Below are 12416 nucleotides of genomic sequence, written 5' to 3'. Positions count from 1 at the left end.
CTCTCTCAAATCCATCCAGCGATTTGGCCTCCACTGCCCTCTGTGGCAGGGAATTCCATAAACTCTCTGGGTGAAACATTTTTTTTCTCACCTCAGTCTTAAATGACCTCCCCTTTAACCTAAGACTGTGGCCCCTGGATGGATGGGAGGAGGGGGAGAAAAAGAGGGGAGAGAGAGGGGGGAGAGGAGAGGGGGGTGGAGGGGGGGGGAGGAGGGGGGGGGAGAGAGGAGAAGAGAGGGGATGAGAGGAGAGGAGAGGAGGGGAGAGGAGAGGGGGGGAGAGAGAGGGTGGGAGAGGGAGAGGAGAGAGGGGGGGGGGGGGAGGAGGAATGGGAGAGGGGAGAGGAGGAGGGAGGAGGAGAGAGAGAGGGGAGAGGGGGGGGAGGGAGGAGGGAGGGGGAAAGGAGGAGGGGGAGGAGAGAGGGGGAGGGAGGGTGGAGGGAAGGGGGTAGGGGTGTGTGGAGGGGAAGGGGGGTTTAGGGGAGGGGATGGATGGGAGGAGGGGAGGAGAGGGAGAGGAGAGGGTGGGAGAGGGAGAGGAGAGGGGGGAGGGAGGAGGAGAGGGGGGGAGAGGAGGATAGAGGGGGGGGAGGAGGAGGAGACGGGGAAACGAGGAGAGGGGGAAGAGGAGGAGAGAGGGGGAGACGTGAAGAGGGGGGAGAAGGGGGGAGAGGAAGAGAGAGGGGAGAGGAGGAGGGGGGGGGGAGAGGGGGGGGGGGGAGGGGGGGAGGGCGTGGGGAGAGAGGGGAGAGGGGGGGGGAGAGGGGAGAGGGGGAGGGGGGGGGGGAGAGGAGGAGAGGGGGAGAGGTGGGGGGAGAGGAAGAAGAGGGGGGAGAGGAGAGAGGTGGAGGAGGGGGGAGGAGGAATGAGAGAGGGGGGGAGAGGAGGAGAGGGGGGGGGGGGGAGAGGAGGAGGAGGGGGAGGGAGGAGGAGGAGGAGAGGGGGGAGAGGAGGAGGGAGGGGAGAGGAGGGGGGGAGAGGAGGGGGGGGGAAGAGGAGAGGGGGGGGGGGACAGGAGAGGTGGGGGGGGGGGGGGGAGGAGGACAGGAGAGGGAGGGGGGAGAGAGAGTGCCTTTTTACTTCAACCTAAACCCAAATAACCATTTGCAGGCAGTGCTTTTTTACCTCTAACCATATTTTCATTTTCAAACCAAACCAAAGAGAAGGCAGGTACGGGATACTGAGTTGGATGATTAGCCATGATCATATTGAATGGCGGTGCAGGCTCGAAGGGCCGAATGACCTACTCCTGCACCTTATTTCTATGTCTATGTTTTTTATGTTTAAGGGTACTCACAGTGCTGTAGACATTTGTCAGTGTCATCAGAGCTCTGATTGAGGCTCTGATTGAGGCACACCACTTGCAGAGACTGATTGAGGCACACCACTTCCTGGTATTATAGTCATTCCCCCCTGCTGCCAGCGGGGGCAGCAGAGAGAATGGAGAATTTTGTAAAATCATTAATATCTCTGTCATATTTCATCGACGGGAAAAACCCTCGGCACACATACGGTGGAGGGGGGCTCTGAGCGAGGTGGCCAAAAATTACGGCCGTAGGTGGCGGTGTTCTCTCGGAAATCGCAGCACAGATCGCCAAAACCGGTCAAGAGTTTTAGTAATATAGACAAGCCTAGTTTTTTTCAATCTTTCCTCATATGACAGTCCCGCCATCCCAGGTATCAATCTCGTGAACCTATGCTGCACTGCCTCAATCACAAGGATTAGAGCTTCTAGCCTCCATCCTTGAAGATTCTGACTTCCACTGTCCGAACCTTCCCATCCTGACTTGGAAAGGTCTTTGGCCATGGCCCTTTCATTTTTTCTGGCCTGTTTGTCCTTCAGGAGGACGATGTCTCCTTCTTTAAGATTTTGCCTTGTGTCCAACCACTTGCTTCGGCTTTGCAGAGTAACAAGATACTCCTGATCCCACCTGCTCCAAAAGTTTCCGCTGGGCTCTGAACAAGTTTCCATTCTTGTTTGAGAAGAACTCCTTTCATAAAGTCACCAGGAGGAGAAAGGGGAATGTCTGTCTTCTGAGTCAAGAGTGTAGCTGGAGTCAGGATGAAAGGTGACTCTGGGTCCGAAGACATAGGGATGAGGGGTCTTGCATTAATCACGGCTGTGACCTCTGCCATAAATGTTGTTAAGACCTCATGTGTGAGGTGGGCTGCTCCATTGTGGAGGAGCATGTAGTCGACAATACGACGGGTGACACCGATCATCCGCTCCCAAGCACCACCCATGTGGGAGGAATGGGGTGGATTGAATACCATTGTACACTTCTGATCCTGGAGGTATTTCTCGACGCTGTCGGAGCTGGTGCTTGAATCACCCATCTTCAGCTCATGACTGGCACCAACAAAGTTAGTGCCGCAGTCTGATCGTATCTGCTTTGCTGGCCCGCTGATGGCAAAAAACCTCCTCAGGGCATTGATAAACCTGCTAGCACTCATGTTCTCTAACATATAAATGTGCACAGCTCTGGTACACATGCAGGAGAACAACACAGCCCATCTCTTGTTGTTGCTGTGCCCTCCTCTTGTATGGCGTGATGCCACCTCCCAAAGGCCATACACGTCGACACCCACATAAGTGAAGGGTGGTGCCACTTGTAGTCGTTCCGCTGGAAGGTCGGCCATCTGCTGGTGCTCATTCTTACCACGGAGTTTCCTGCAGATGACGCACCTGAAGAGGAAACCACTGATGCACCTCTTTGCTCCAACCAACCAGTAACCAGCCTGTCTCACAGCACCCTCGGTAAAGTGCCACCTTGATGTTTCACAACTTTATGATAATGACCCACAAGTAGGATAGCCAGATTATGTCGTCCTGGGATGATTACTGGGTTGGTTTCCTCTGATCCCAGCTTTGCCCGAGTGATGCGGCCCCCCACATGTAACAATCCACTGCCACACAATATTGGACACAGCTTGCACAAAGGGCTGTGTGAGGGGAGATCGCGTGCTGCAGTGGTGCACTACAACTCTTGCGAATAACATTGTTGTTGGACACCCTTTATGATGAGCATCTCTGCCTTCTGCAACTCTTCTAAAGTAGAGCCTGGACGACAAATGTGCCAACCATGGCAGCTGTCACCTTGGTTAGGCTTAGAGAAGGTTTGAGCAATGTGGATTAAGTGTGCCACTGTTCGGACCAGGGTGCTCCACTTGGAGAAATGCTCAATTCTTGAGAGATTCAGCACAGTAAAGACCTGTGGTGGTGTTAGTTGTAAGAGCACGGATCTCACTATCTACATCTGGCTCAATGACCTCAAAGGTCTCTTGAGGTAAGGCATTGCAGTTACGTGGTCCTGACAGCCAGGTGGTAGTGCGGAGTAGAGCTGCTGGGACAGACCGCACTCCATGGTCGGCTGGGTTGTCATCCGTGGGAACAAACCTCCATTGATGAGGTGACGAAAACTGATGGATACGTTGGACACGGTTGTTGACGTACGTGTAAAACCGCCTTGACCGGTTACAGATGTACCCCAGCAGCACTTTGCTGTCCGTGTGGTAAGTGATGTCGTCAAATGTCGAGTCCATCTCCTTCACAATCATCTCTGCGATTTCGACAGCCAGGACCTGCTGCACACAATTCCAGTCTTGGAATAGTGAGCTCTGGCTGGGTTGCCAGCTTTGTTTTCCCAAAGATGAAGCCCACCTCCGTTTTTCCATTTTCGATGGTGACCCTCAGATTGGCAACTGCGGCAATGGCCTTGACTGATGCGTCTGAGAACACACAAAGTTCCTTTTGTAGCATGCTCAACTTTGAGCATGTGGTGTAGGGGCTTGGAATCTGTAGCTTCTGTAGATCCTAGAGCAAGTCCCTCCACTTGATCCACTCCGCCTCCATGTCTTGGGGAGAGGAGAATCCCAATCATCAGCCTGCTTGGAGAGCTCCCTGAGTAACAACCTGCCTTGTCAAGGAAACCTAATGGGTCATAAAGACTGTAACCTGTTGATAAAACACCTCTGCGAGTATATGGCTTCTTCTCCACAGAGCACTGGAATGTTAACGTATCTGCAGCAATATTCCAGGACACACCAAGACTGCGCTGGAAAGGGAGGTCAAATGCGAACACGTTTAGTTCTTTGATGTCTTTCCCTTGATCTTCAGGAGGAAATGCTTCAATGACTGCAGCTCTGTTCGATACAACCTTATGCAGCCTGAGGTTGGATACTGTGAGCATCTCCTGGGCATGATTGAGGACACTGATGAACTTGCGAGTGTCATTGCCATAGGTTGTTTCTTCCTCCTTGGCAGCTCTTAGGAGACTGTATGGGCCGACAGCCGTGAGGGGCTGTTGCCAAAAACATGCACCCACATCCTGTAGTTGATGAAGGTACACAAAAATGCTGGAGAAACTCAGCAGGTGCAGCAACATCTATGGAGCGAAGGAGATATGCAACGTTTTGGGCCGAAACCCTTCTTCAGTAGTTGATGATGTAATTCTCTGGATTGTTGTTACGATACCACAGGAAGCGTAGAAAATCTCGATGATCTTCTCTCATGACGAAACAGTGGAACATGTGCTGAATGTCAGCGATGACTCCCACTGGTTCCTTCCCGAATCTCATGAGGACTCCTAGTAAACTGTTGTTGAGATCAGGCCCTTTGAGCAGCACGTCATTTAACAAAACCCCCTCAAATGGTGTGCTGGAGTCAAACACCACACAAATTTGATCTTGCTTTCTGGGATGGTAGACTCCGAATGAGGGAAGATACTGTAAATAGTCAAAGTCCACAATCTGAAGTTCAAGATCATCTTTAATCAGTACCCATATTATAACGGTACAGCAGGTCGTTGGTTGTTAGTACATTATGACCCCTTCCAAGTCTGACTAGTATAGGAAGTGGGTGTTAGTATGAATCATACAGTAGGATGGGGTTAGTGATGCTATTCTACTATGATTGGCTTTCATGCATAAACCAATCTACAGATACCAACACTCTTGATCAACTCTGCATGCTGAGCATTTTGTCCATGAACTCCAAGTAGTGTGTCTTCATCAGTGGTCATTTGTTCAAAGTCCGATGGAGAGAGGTCAGTCTGTTGTTAGCGTACTCTTGATTATTGGGCAAACGCTGCCTGGGTGACTGAAACGGCAGAAGTGCGACCCAGCTATTTGAGTTATCTTGGCAACACTGGTCATCCATAATCTGGAGAAACCTCAGGTCATCAAATGATGGTGCTAGGTTGTTATCACTAGCAGTGTGACGGAGGACTGACTGCCCCAGATTCTGTCCACATGTAGTCTCCTGTAGACGGGCCATGGACATCAACTCTGGATCATCGTCACAAAGAGGTGAGTAGGTGAACTTCTCCTTCACTATAACATGGCTTGTGCATGGTGTGAGGTAAGTAAGTTGACCATTTCCTGGAATGCAGGTCTTGTAGGTGTCCACTTGAGTAGGTCTACATGCTCCATCAAAACATACATCACCAACAACTAACCATCCCAGATCCAGCTTCTGGGAGAATGGGGCATTGTTGGGACCGTTAATTTGCTTCCTCGCTTTATGCACCTGCAGAATATCTCTTCCCAATAAGACCACTATTTTGTCCTTTGGATCCAGTGGATGAGTCTCATTGGCAATGCGTCTACGATGGCTGTGGTGACGCGCAGCATTGGGAGTGGAGATCTCGGCACGGTTGTTAAGCAATTGATTGCATTCTAGGAGTGGAGGAAGAGGGAGCAATGTCTTCTCATCCACAGACTCCACCATGTAACCGCAAGCTCTTCTACGTGCAGTCTGCTTGAGCCCAGCACATGTCCGCAGTGTATATGGATGGAGATTTCCTTTGATCTCAAAGATATTGAAGATCTCAGATTTTGCGAGAGAATGGTTGCTCTGTTCATCTAAGATGGCATACATCCTGCTAGCCTCTTGATGACGTCCTTCTGGATAGGCTGAGATGACCCCTTCACTGCACACCTCGATGCATCTGGAGGTGATCTCCTGGTTTACCGCTACCTCTTCCTTCCTACCATGCTCAGATGCAGGGGGAGATAGCTTGGACTTCCAAGGGGCTAGGCCTGGATGTAGAGCAGAGAGGTGTCTGTCACTGTTGCACTCAGTACATTTCACTTCTGCTTTACAGTTCTTGGCAAAATGACCTTTGGAGGAGCAGCAGCGGAAACAAATGAAATGTTCCTTAAGGAAGTGTTTGCGGTCTTCCAGGCTCTTTTCTCTGAAGGCTCTGAACATCTTTAATGATGAATCTTAGTATAAATGGGATACAGCTTGGATGGGTCACTGGATTTCTATGTCTCAGGAGTTGTTGGAGATGCTTGTGTCCTGTGGACGGAGATGAGAGTTTTACCATGTCTCTCTATTTTTTCTCTTTTGTCAATTGCTGGATGAGAGAAGCAGAGATTGAAGCTGGGATCCATTCTGGTTTTTGCCTCCAAGTGGATAAAGTCAACAAACACTCTAAATGGTGGGAAAAAAGATGTTGCGCTGGAGTTTATACCTAGATCCAAAGGTGGTCCACTTTTTCTGGATGTTATAAGGAAACTTCTCAGCAATCAGTGCAACTTCCCTGGAGGTGTCAAGGTAAGACAAACCAGGTAGATACCCATCCAACTTTGCCGCTTCGATTTCTGACTGAAGGTCCCTCAGCTCACGTAGCTTGTATGGCTCCTTGATGGTGATCCTGGGAAAGTTCTCAAGCTTGGCAAAGAGGGCATGCTAAATAGACTCAGATGAACCATAGGTTTCTTCGCCTCTGCCAAACCATCATCAAACCTGCTGATGGATGTCTGATGTTGCCAGCCTTAATTCTTGTTGCCTGCTCCGAGGATTCTTTCCCAAGCCATATTATCAAACGATATAGCTCTTCTCCGGGTGAATGGTCCAGGCCTGCTATGGCACTTTGGAAGGAGAATTTCCAAGCCCAGTAATTCTCAGGCTTGTCATTAAAGGCAGCAAAACTCGTTGTAACAAGGTATCTGGTGAGGTCTATGGTGGTGGTATTGATATCGTTGTTGGCTCAAGGAGAGTTGATAAAGCCACTGGGCAGAAAGGTTGAAGTTTGCTTTCTATCCTCCAATTTAGGCTCCATATTTCCTTGGACATTACTGCGATTGTGACTCCTATGAAATGAACTGACCAGATTAGACTTGGTCTGATGGGCGGGCGGCAATGAACCAAATTGTATGCTTTCACTCTCAATATCATAATCGGTGACATATTGGCTTGACTTTAGAAACATAGAAACATAGAAATTAGGTGCAGGAGTAGGCCATTCGGCCCTTCGAGCCTGCACCGCCATTCAATATGATCATGGCTGATCATCCAACTCAGTATCCCGTACCTGCCTTCTCTCCATACCCCCTGATCCCTAGCCACAAGGGCCACATCTAACTCCCTCTTAAATATAGCCAATGAACTGGCCTCAACTACCCTCTATGGCAGAGAGTTCCAGAGATTCACCACTCTCTGCGTGAAAAAAGTTCTTCTCATCTGGGTTTTAAAGGATTTCCCCCTTATCCTTAAGCTGTGACCCCTTGTCCTGGACTTCCCTAACATCGGGAACAATCTTCCTGCATCTAGCCTGTCCAACCACTTAAGAATTTTGTAAGTTTCTATAAGATCCCCTCTCAATCTCCTAAATTCTAGAGAGTATAAACCAAGTCTATCCAGTCTTTCTTCATAAGACAGTCCTGACATCCCAGGAATCAGTCTGGTGAACCTTCTCTGCACTCCCTCTATGGCAATAATGTCCTTCCTCAGATTTGGAGCCCAAAACTGTACGCAATACTCCAGGTGTGGTCTCACCAAGACCCTGTACAACTGCAGTAGAACCTCTCTGCTCCTATACTCAAATCCTTTTGCAATGAAAGCTAACATACCATTCGCTTTCTTTACTGCCTGCTGCACCTGCATGCCTACCTTCAATGACTGGTGTACCATGACACCCAGGTCTCGCTGCATCTCCCCCTTTCCCAATCGGCCACCATTTAGATAATAGTCTGCTTTCCTGTTTTTGCCACCAAAATGGATAACCTCACATTTATCCACATTATACTGCATCTGCCAAACATTTGCCCACTCACCCAGCCTATCCAAGTCACCCTGCAGTCTCCTAGCATCCTCCTCACAGCTAACACTGCCCCCCAGCTTAGTGTCATCCGCAAACTTGGAGATATTGCCTTCAATTCCCTCATCCTGATCATTAATATATATTGTAAATAGCTGGGGTCCCAGTACTGAGCCTTGGGGTACCCCACTAGTCACTGCCTGCCATTGTGAAAAGGACCCGTTCACTCCTACTCTTTGCTTCCTGTTTGCCGGCCAGTTCTCTATCCACATCAATACTGAACCCCCAATGCCTTGTGCTTTAAGTTTGTATACTAATCTCTTATGTGGGACCTTGTCGAAAGCCTTCTGGAAGTCCAGATACACCACATCCACTGGTTCTCCCCTATCCACGCTACTAGTTACATCCTCGACTTTATGCTGGCTTGCGCTATGATGCAGTCCAGAGTATGCTTGTGTTAGTTTTGAGAGTGAACAGGGCTTGGTGATCTATTACGTGACTCTTGTTCTGCTAATAAACCTGCTTCGATGGTGTTGGCTTCTGCAATGGCTACTTTCATCTCTTTCTCTTGCTGCAAGGCATCTAAGGTCGCCTGAAGCCGAGCAGCCTCGACCTTCATCTCTATCTCTCTCTCTGAGCGAATGGTGCCCTGGTTTCGGCTGCATTTGCTTTAGCCCAAGCTCTAAGGACGGCCATGCTGGAACTGGAACTGGCTGAAGAGTGGTAAGAACAAACACTGAGCGATTTGACTTCATTCTGTGAAGCATTGTCTTGGTTGCCTGTTGCCATGGCGTTGAGCTGTGGATGGACAATGTGACGATGGGAACCACCTTGTAGCACAGCTTGTTGTGTTGCTGCCGAGTCCAGTAATTCTCAACAATAATTTTACACTAGCTAATAGATGTGTATTCAACAGAAAAAAAAATACGGTCAACTTCATATGACATTTCCTTTTTACCATCACAGACTCATGCACTGTTTTTGTGCTGCTACCAAAAGAAACAAGACAGAACTAAACTTTGGGGAATTGCAATTAAAAGAAGATCTGGAAGGAATATAGTTTATTTCACATCATCTCAAAGCACTTTACCGCCAGTGAGTTTTTTATAGTCACTGATGTGTATAGGAAATATTTTGGGTTGGAAGCGTTGATTGAGAGTATGTGTTAACTGGAGCATCAAGAATAATTGCGGTGCTCTTCTTTGAAATAATCCAGTTGTTTCTTTTATATCTTCCTGAGAGAAACCGTCACATTTAGTGCCTCTTCCTAAAGTCCAGAAGCGCATCACATCAGATTTTAATTGAGCAACCACTTAACCTGAAATTATGTCTCCTCACTCAAAACTCCCAATAGTAAAAACATTAACATCTACCCCATTTTGTCTCTTTAGGACATTAATTGAACTACCAAACTACAATGAATACAGGCCCTAATTGTTTAGCCTATCTTGATAAAACATCATCTCCTTAGCTCTCCATGTTTAATTATTTTTCATGCATAGAGATACACAGTCTTTAGACTTTACTTTACTTTAGCGATGCAGTATGGAAATGGGCCCTTCGGCCCACCGAGTCTACGCTGACCAGCGATCACCCCATACACTAGCACAATCCCAGACACTAGGGACAATTTACAATTAACTTGTAAACTCGTAATTGTATAACTTGTAAGTAAATTACAATTACAGCAGCCAATTAACTTATAAACCTGTACGTCTTTGGAATGTGGGGGAAACCAGAGAAAACCCACGCGGTCACAGGCAGAAAGTACAAACTCAGCACCCATAGTTAAGGTAAAACCCAGGTCACTGGCTCTGTAAGGCAGCAACTCTCCTGCTGCGCCATTGTGCCACCCATGCAGTCATAAAGTCTGGAAACTGGTCTTTCAGCCAACCATATCTATACCGACCAGAGTGCCCATCCATATTGATGCAATTTTTCAGCACTTGGTGCATAGTCGTCTCATCTCAGAGATTCACATGTTTGTTTGGACAATTCTTAAATTTCTCTGGGTGAAAAAATTCCTCCTTAGATCACCTTTAAATTTCTAAGTCTTAAAGTAAAGGATTAGAGATTTAAGATAGCCCTGTAGTTTTATCTACCGCTGAATTTTAAACATTCTCTTTAAGTCAAAGACATCAAGTGATGAAGGTGATGGTGGAGAAAGCACTCCTTGGTTAAGTGTAGCATGCTTTGCGGAGCTTGGAAGGTATTGACCAGCCCATTGTGAGCCCTTTATCTCACAACACTGAGCACTCAGATCTCACAACATTGGCAACAAACTGGCGTGATGTGCTGCCAATTCTCCTAAAGCTTTTCTACCGGAGACATAATACGATGAGTTGTGGTTCAAATTGATGCATGTCTTTCATTGGGAGAAAATTAGGCAAATTACTTTGAGTTCTGTTTCAATGTAGTCAGCCCAATTCCCTGATTGGTTTGAATTCACACTGAAGTAATTGACCACATGATCTGTTCCTAGCAAGATCAAATTTAGTGTGGTTAGTGTCGATTATAGAATCAACTGTAGAAAGCGTACTATCAGGGTGCATCACAGCTTGGTTTGGCAACAATTCTGCCCAAGACCACAAGAAATTGCAGAGAATCGAGGATGTAGCCTACTTCATCACACAAAAACCAACCTCCCCTCGAACAACTTCATCAATGTTCACATTGCCTCAAGAAAGCAGCCAACAGAATATAGAACCATTCTCACCCTGGTCATTCCCTCTTCTCCCCTCTTTCATCAGGGAGAAGATATGAAAGCTTGAAAGCAATATATTACCAGATTCAGAAACTTCTTCCCTGCTTTCATCACACTATTGAAATCAGCTAGGGTGTAGTCGTGATCTTCCAATCTACTTTATCGTGGATCATGCACTTATTTCTGGAACTAACCTGAGGAATGGCAACATGAAATGCTAAAACCTTACCATTATACCTTGTAATGGTCATAATATTTAAAGCAACTTTTAATCACACCTTTCCATACGCATAATAAATGCCCACCTAAGCATACATTATGCTCTGAGAGTGGTAAAGTCACCAATCTTGCAATGGTGATTTGTCATTTCCTCTGTACAATTGATTTGCATGTAAGCAAAGCGACCAGGCACACATTGAAAAACAGGTGTGAACGGAGAGATCAAATTCTGCATCCAAGTTGATTAAAGAGAACATCAATTACCTGCCAGTTTGCGCGGGAGCCAACATCATTGATTTCAGGGTTGTAGAGGGCTAAATAGAGGTCTGAGAGACTTTTGGTGGACCTAGAATTGAGGGTGACCTTTTCTTTGAAATATGTGATCCTTGGTAGTGGTCTTACTACATTGTGGCCAAAGGAAGAGAGAAAGGGGCCAGAGGTTTATAGAGGAGACTGAAGGAGCAACAAGAGGAGCTCACCTTCAAGAAAAATCAAAGAGCAAAACTTATTTCTCCTTCTCCCCAATGTGCAATGTATCTGGGGTGGGGGGTCTAGGATTTTGTCCATTGGTGTAGACAGAAATCTGTCAGCTTTAACAGACAGCAACCTAACCACATACTCGACCTTGAACAAATCTGTCATTTCCCATGCCATTCAAAATATGCTAACCAGTCTTATCCCAACATCCAACATATCTATGCCACCTACATTTAAGTCAAAGTCAATATGTACAAGAGTAAGTAAAGGATTGAGTATTGTGCCCCATGAACCACAAATAGAAACAACCTTTCAGTAACAAAACACCTATCAACCATTACCTTTTGTTTTCTGCCACTTTGGATCCAACTCTGTGGTTCTCAAGGGCTCCATCGGTTGTTATTTGATCAGCCCTGTCCAAAACCTTGTTACATTCCATATAAGTGATGTCAATTGAACTGTCAACATTCTTTTTTTACTTCCTCAAAATAATTCAAGTACATTGGTCAAGCATAAGCAGTTCATAACAATACTTCAATCTTGATTAATCTCTGCCTTTATATAAAAAAAAGGCTTTATGCTGTCTCTCACGTTTGATTCCAATAATTTGCCCAACCCAAAGTTAACCAACTTTTAATTACTCGGTAAATTCCCTCCGCCTTCTTGAACATTAGTGATGGCAGTTCTCCAATCCTCTGGCACATCATTCTTGATTGCTCCTTTTTTGTTCTTTAACTCAACTGTAAGATTTCATTTGATAGCCCTAACTTTAACCTTCCAATCAATCCAGGAGCCACAGCTGATATCGGTCAATTTCTCCTGATTTGGTGAAGGCTACTGCACTTTGGCCATCATTGTACCTTTGGAAGGGATGTCATCTCCTTCTCTTTGCCTGCAAAGCAGCAGGCAGATTGCAGGTTTCCCAATGGATGCAACGGGCTCTCAATGCCCCATTTCTCAATCAGTAGATT

General features: G+C 46.9%; 1 protein-coding gene across 1 annotated transcript; it reads right to left on the bottom strand.

Moving 5' to 3' along the window:
- Positions 1-1465: 1465 nt before the first annotated feature.
- Positions 1466-2734, bottom strand: LOC129701354 (uncharacterized). The gene is given in 2 exon segments (XM_055642489.1): positions 1466-1944; positions 1947-2734. Coding segments are annotated over 2 exon segments (1092 nt in total). The 5' UTR covers positions 2641-2734; the 3' UTR covers positions 1466-1546.
- Between the last annotated feature and the right edge of the window lie 9682 nt (positions 2735-12416).

This window comes from Leucoraja erinacea, chromosome 11, assembly GCF_028641065.1.
Source record: "Leucoraja erinacea ecotype New England chromosome 11, Leri_hhj_1, whole genome shotgun sequence".
In the NCBI taxonomy this organism is placed as follows: Eukaryota; Metazoa; Chordata; class Chondrichthyes; order Rajiformes; family Rajidae; genus Leucoraja; species Leucoraja erinaceus.
Note: the sequence above shows the minus strand (reverse complement) of the source record. Positions and strands in the feature narration are given on the sequence as shown.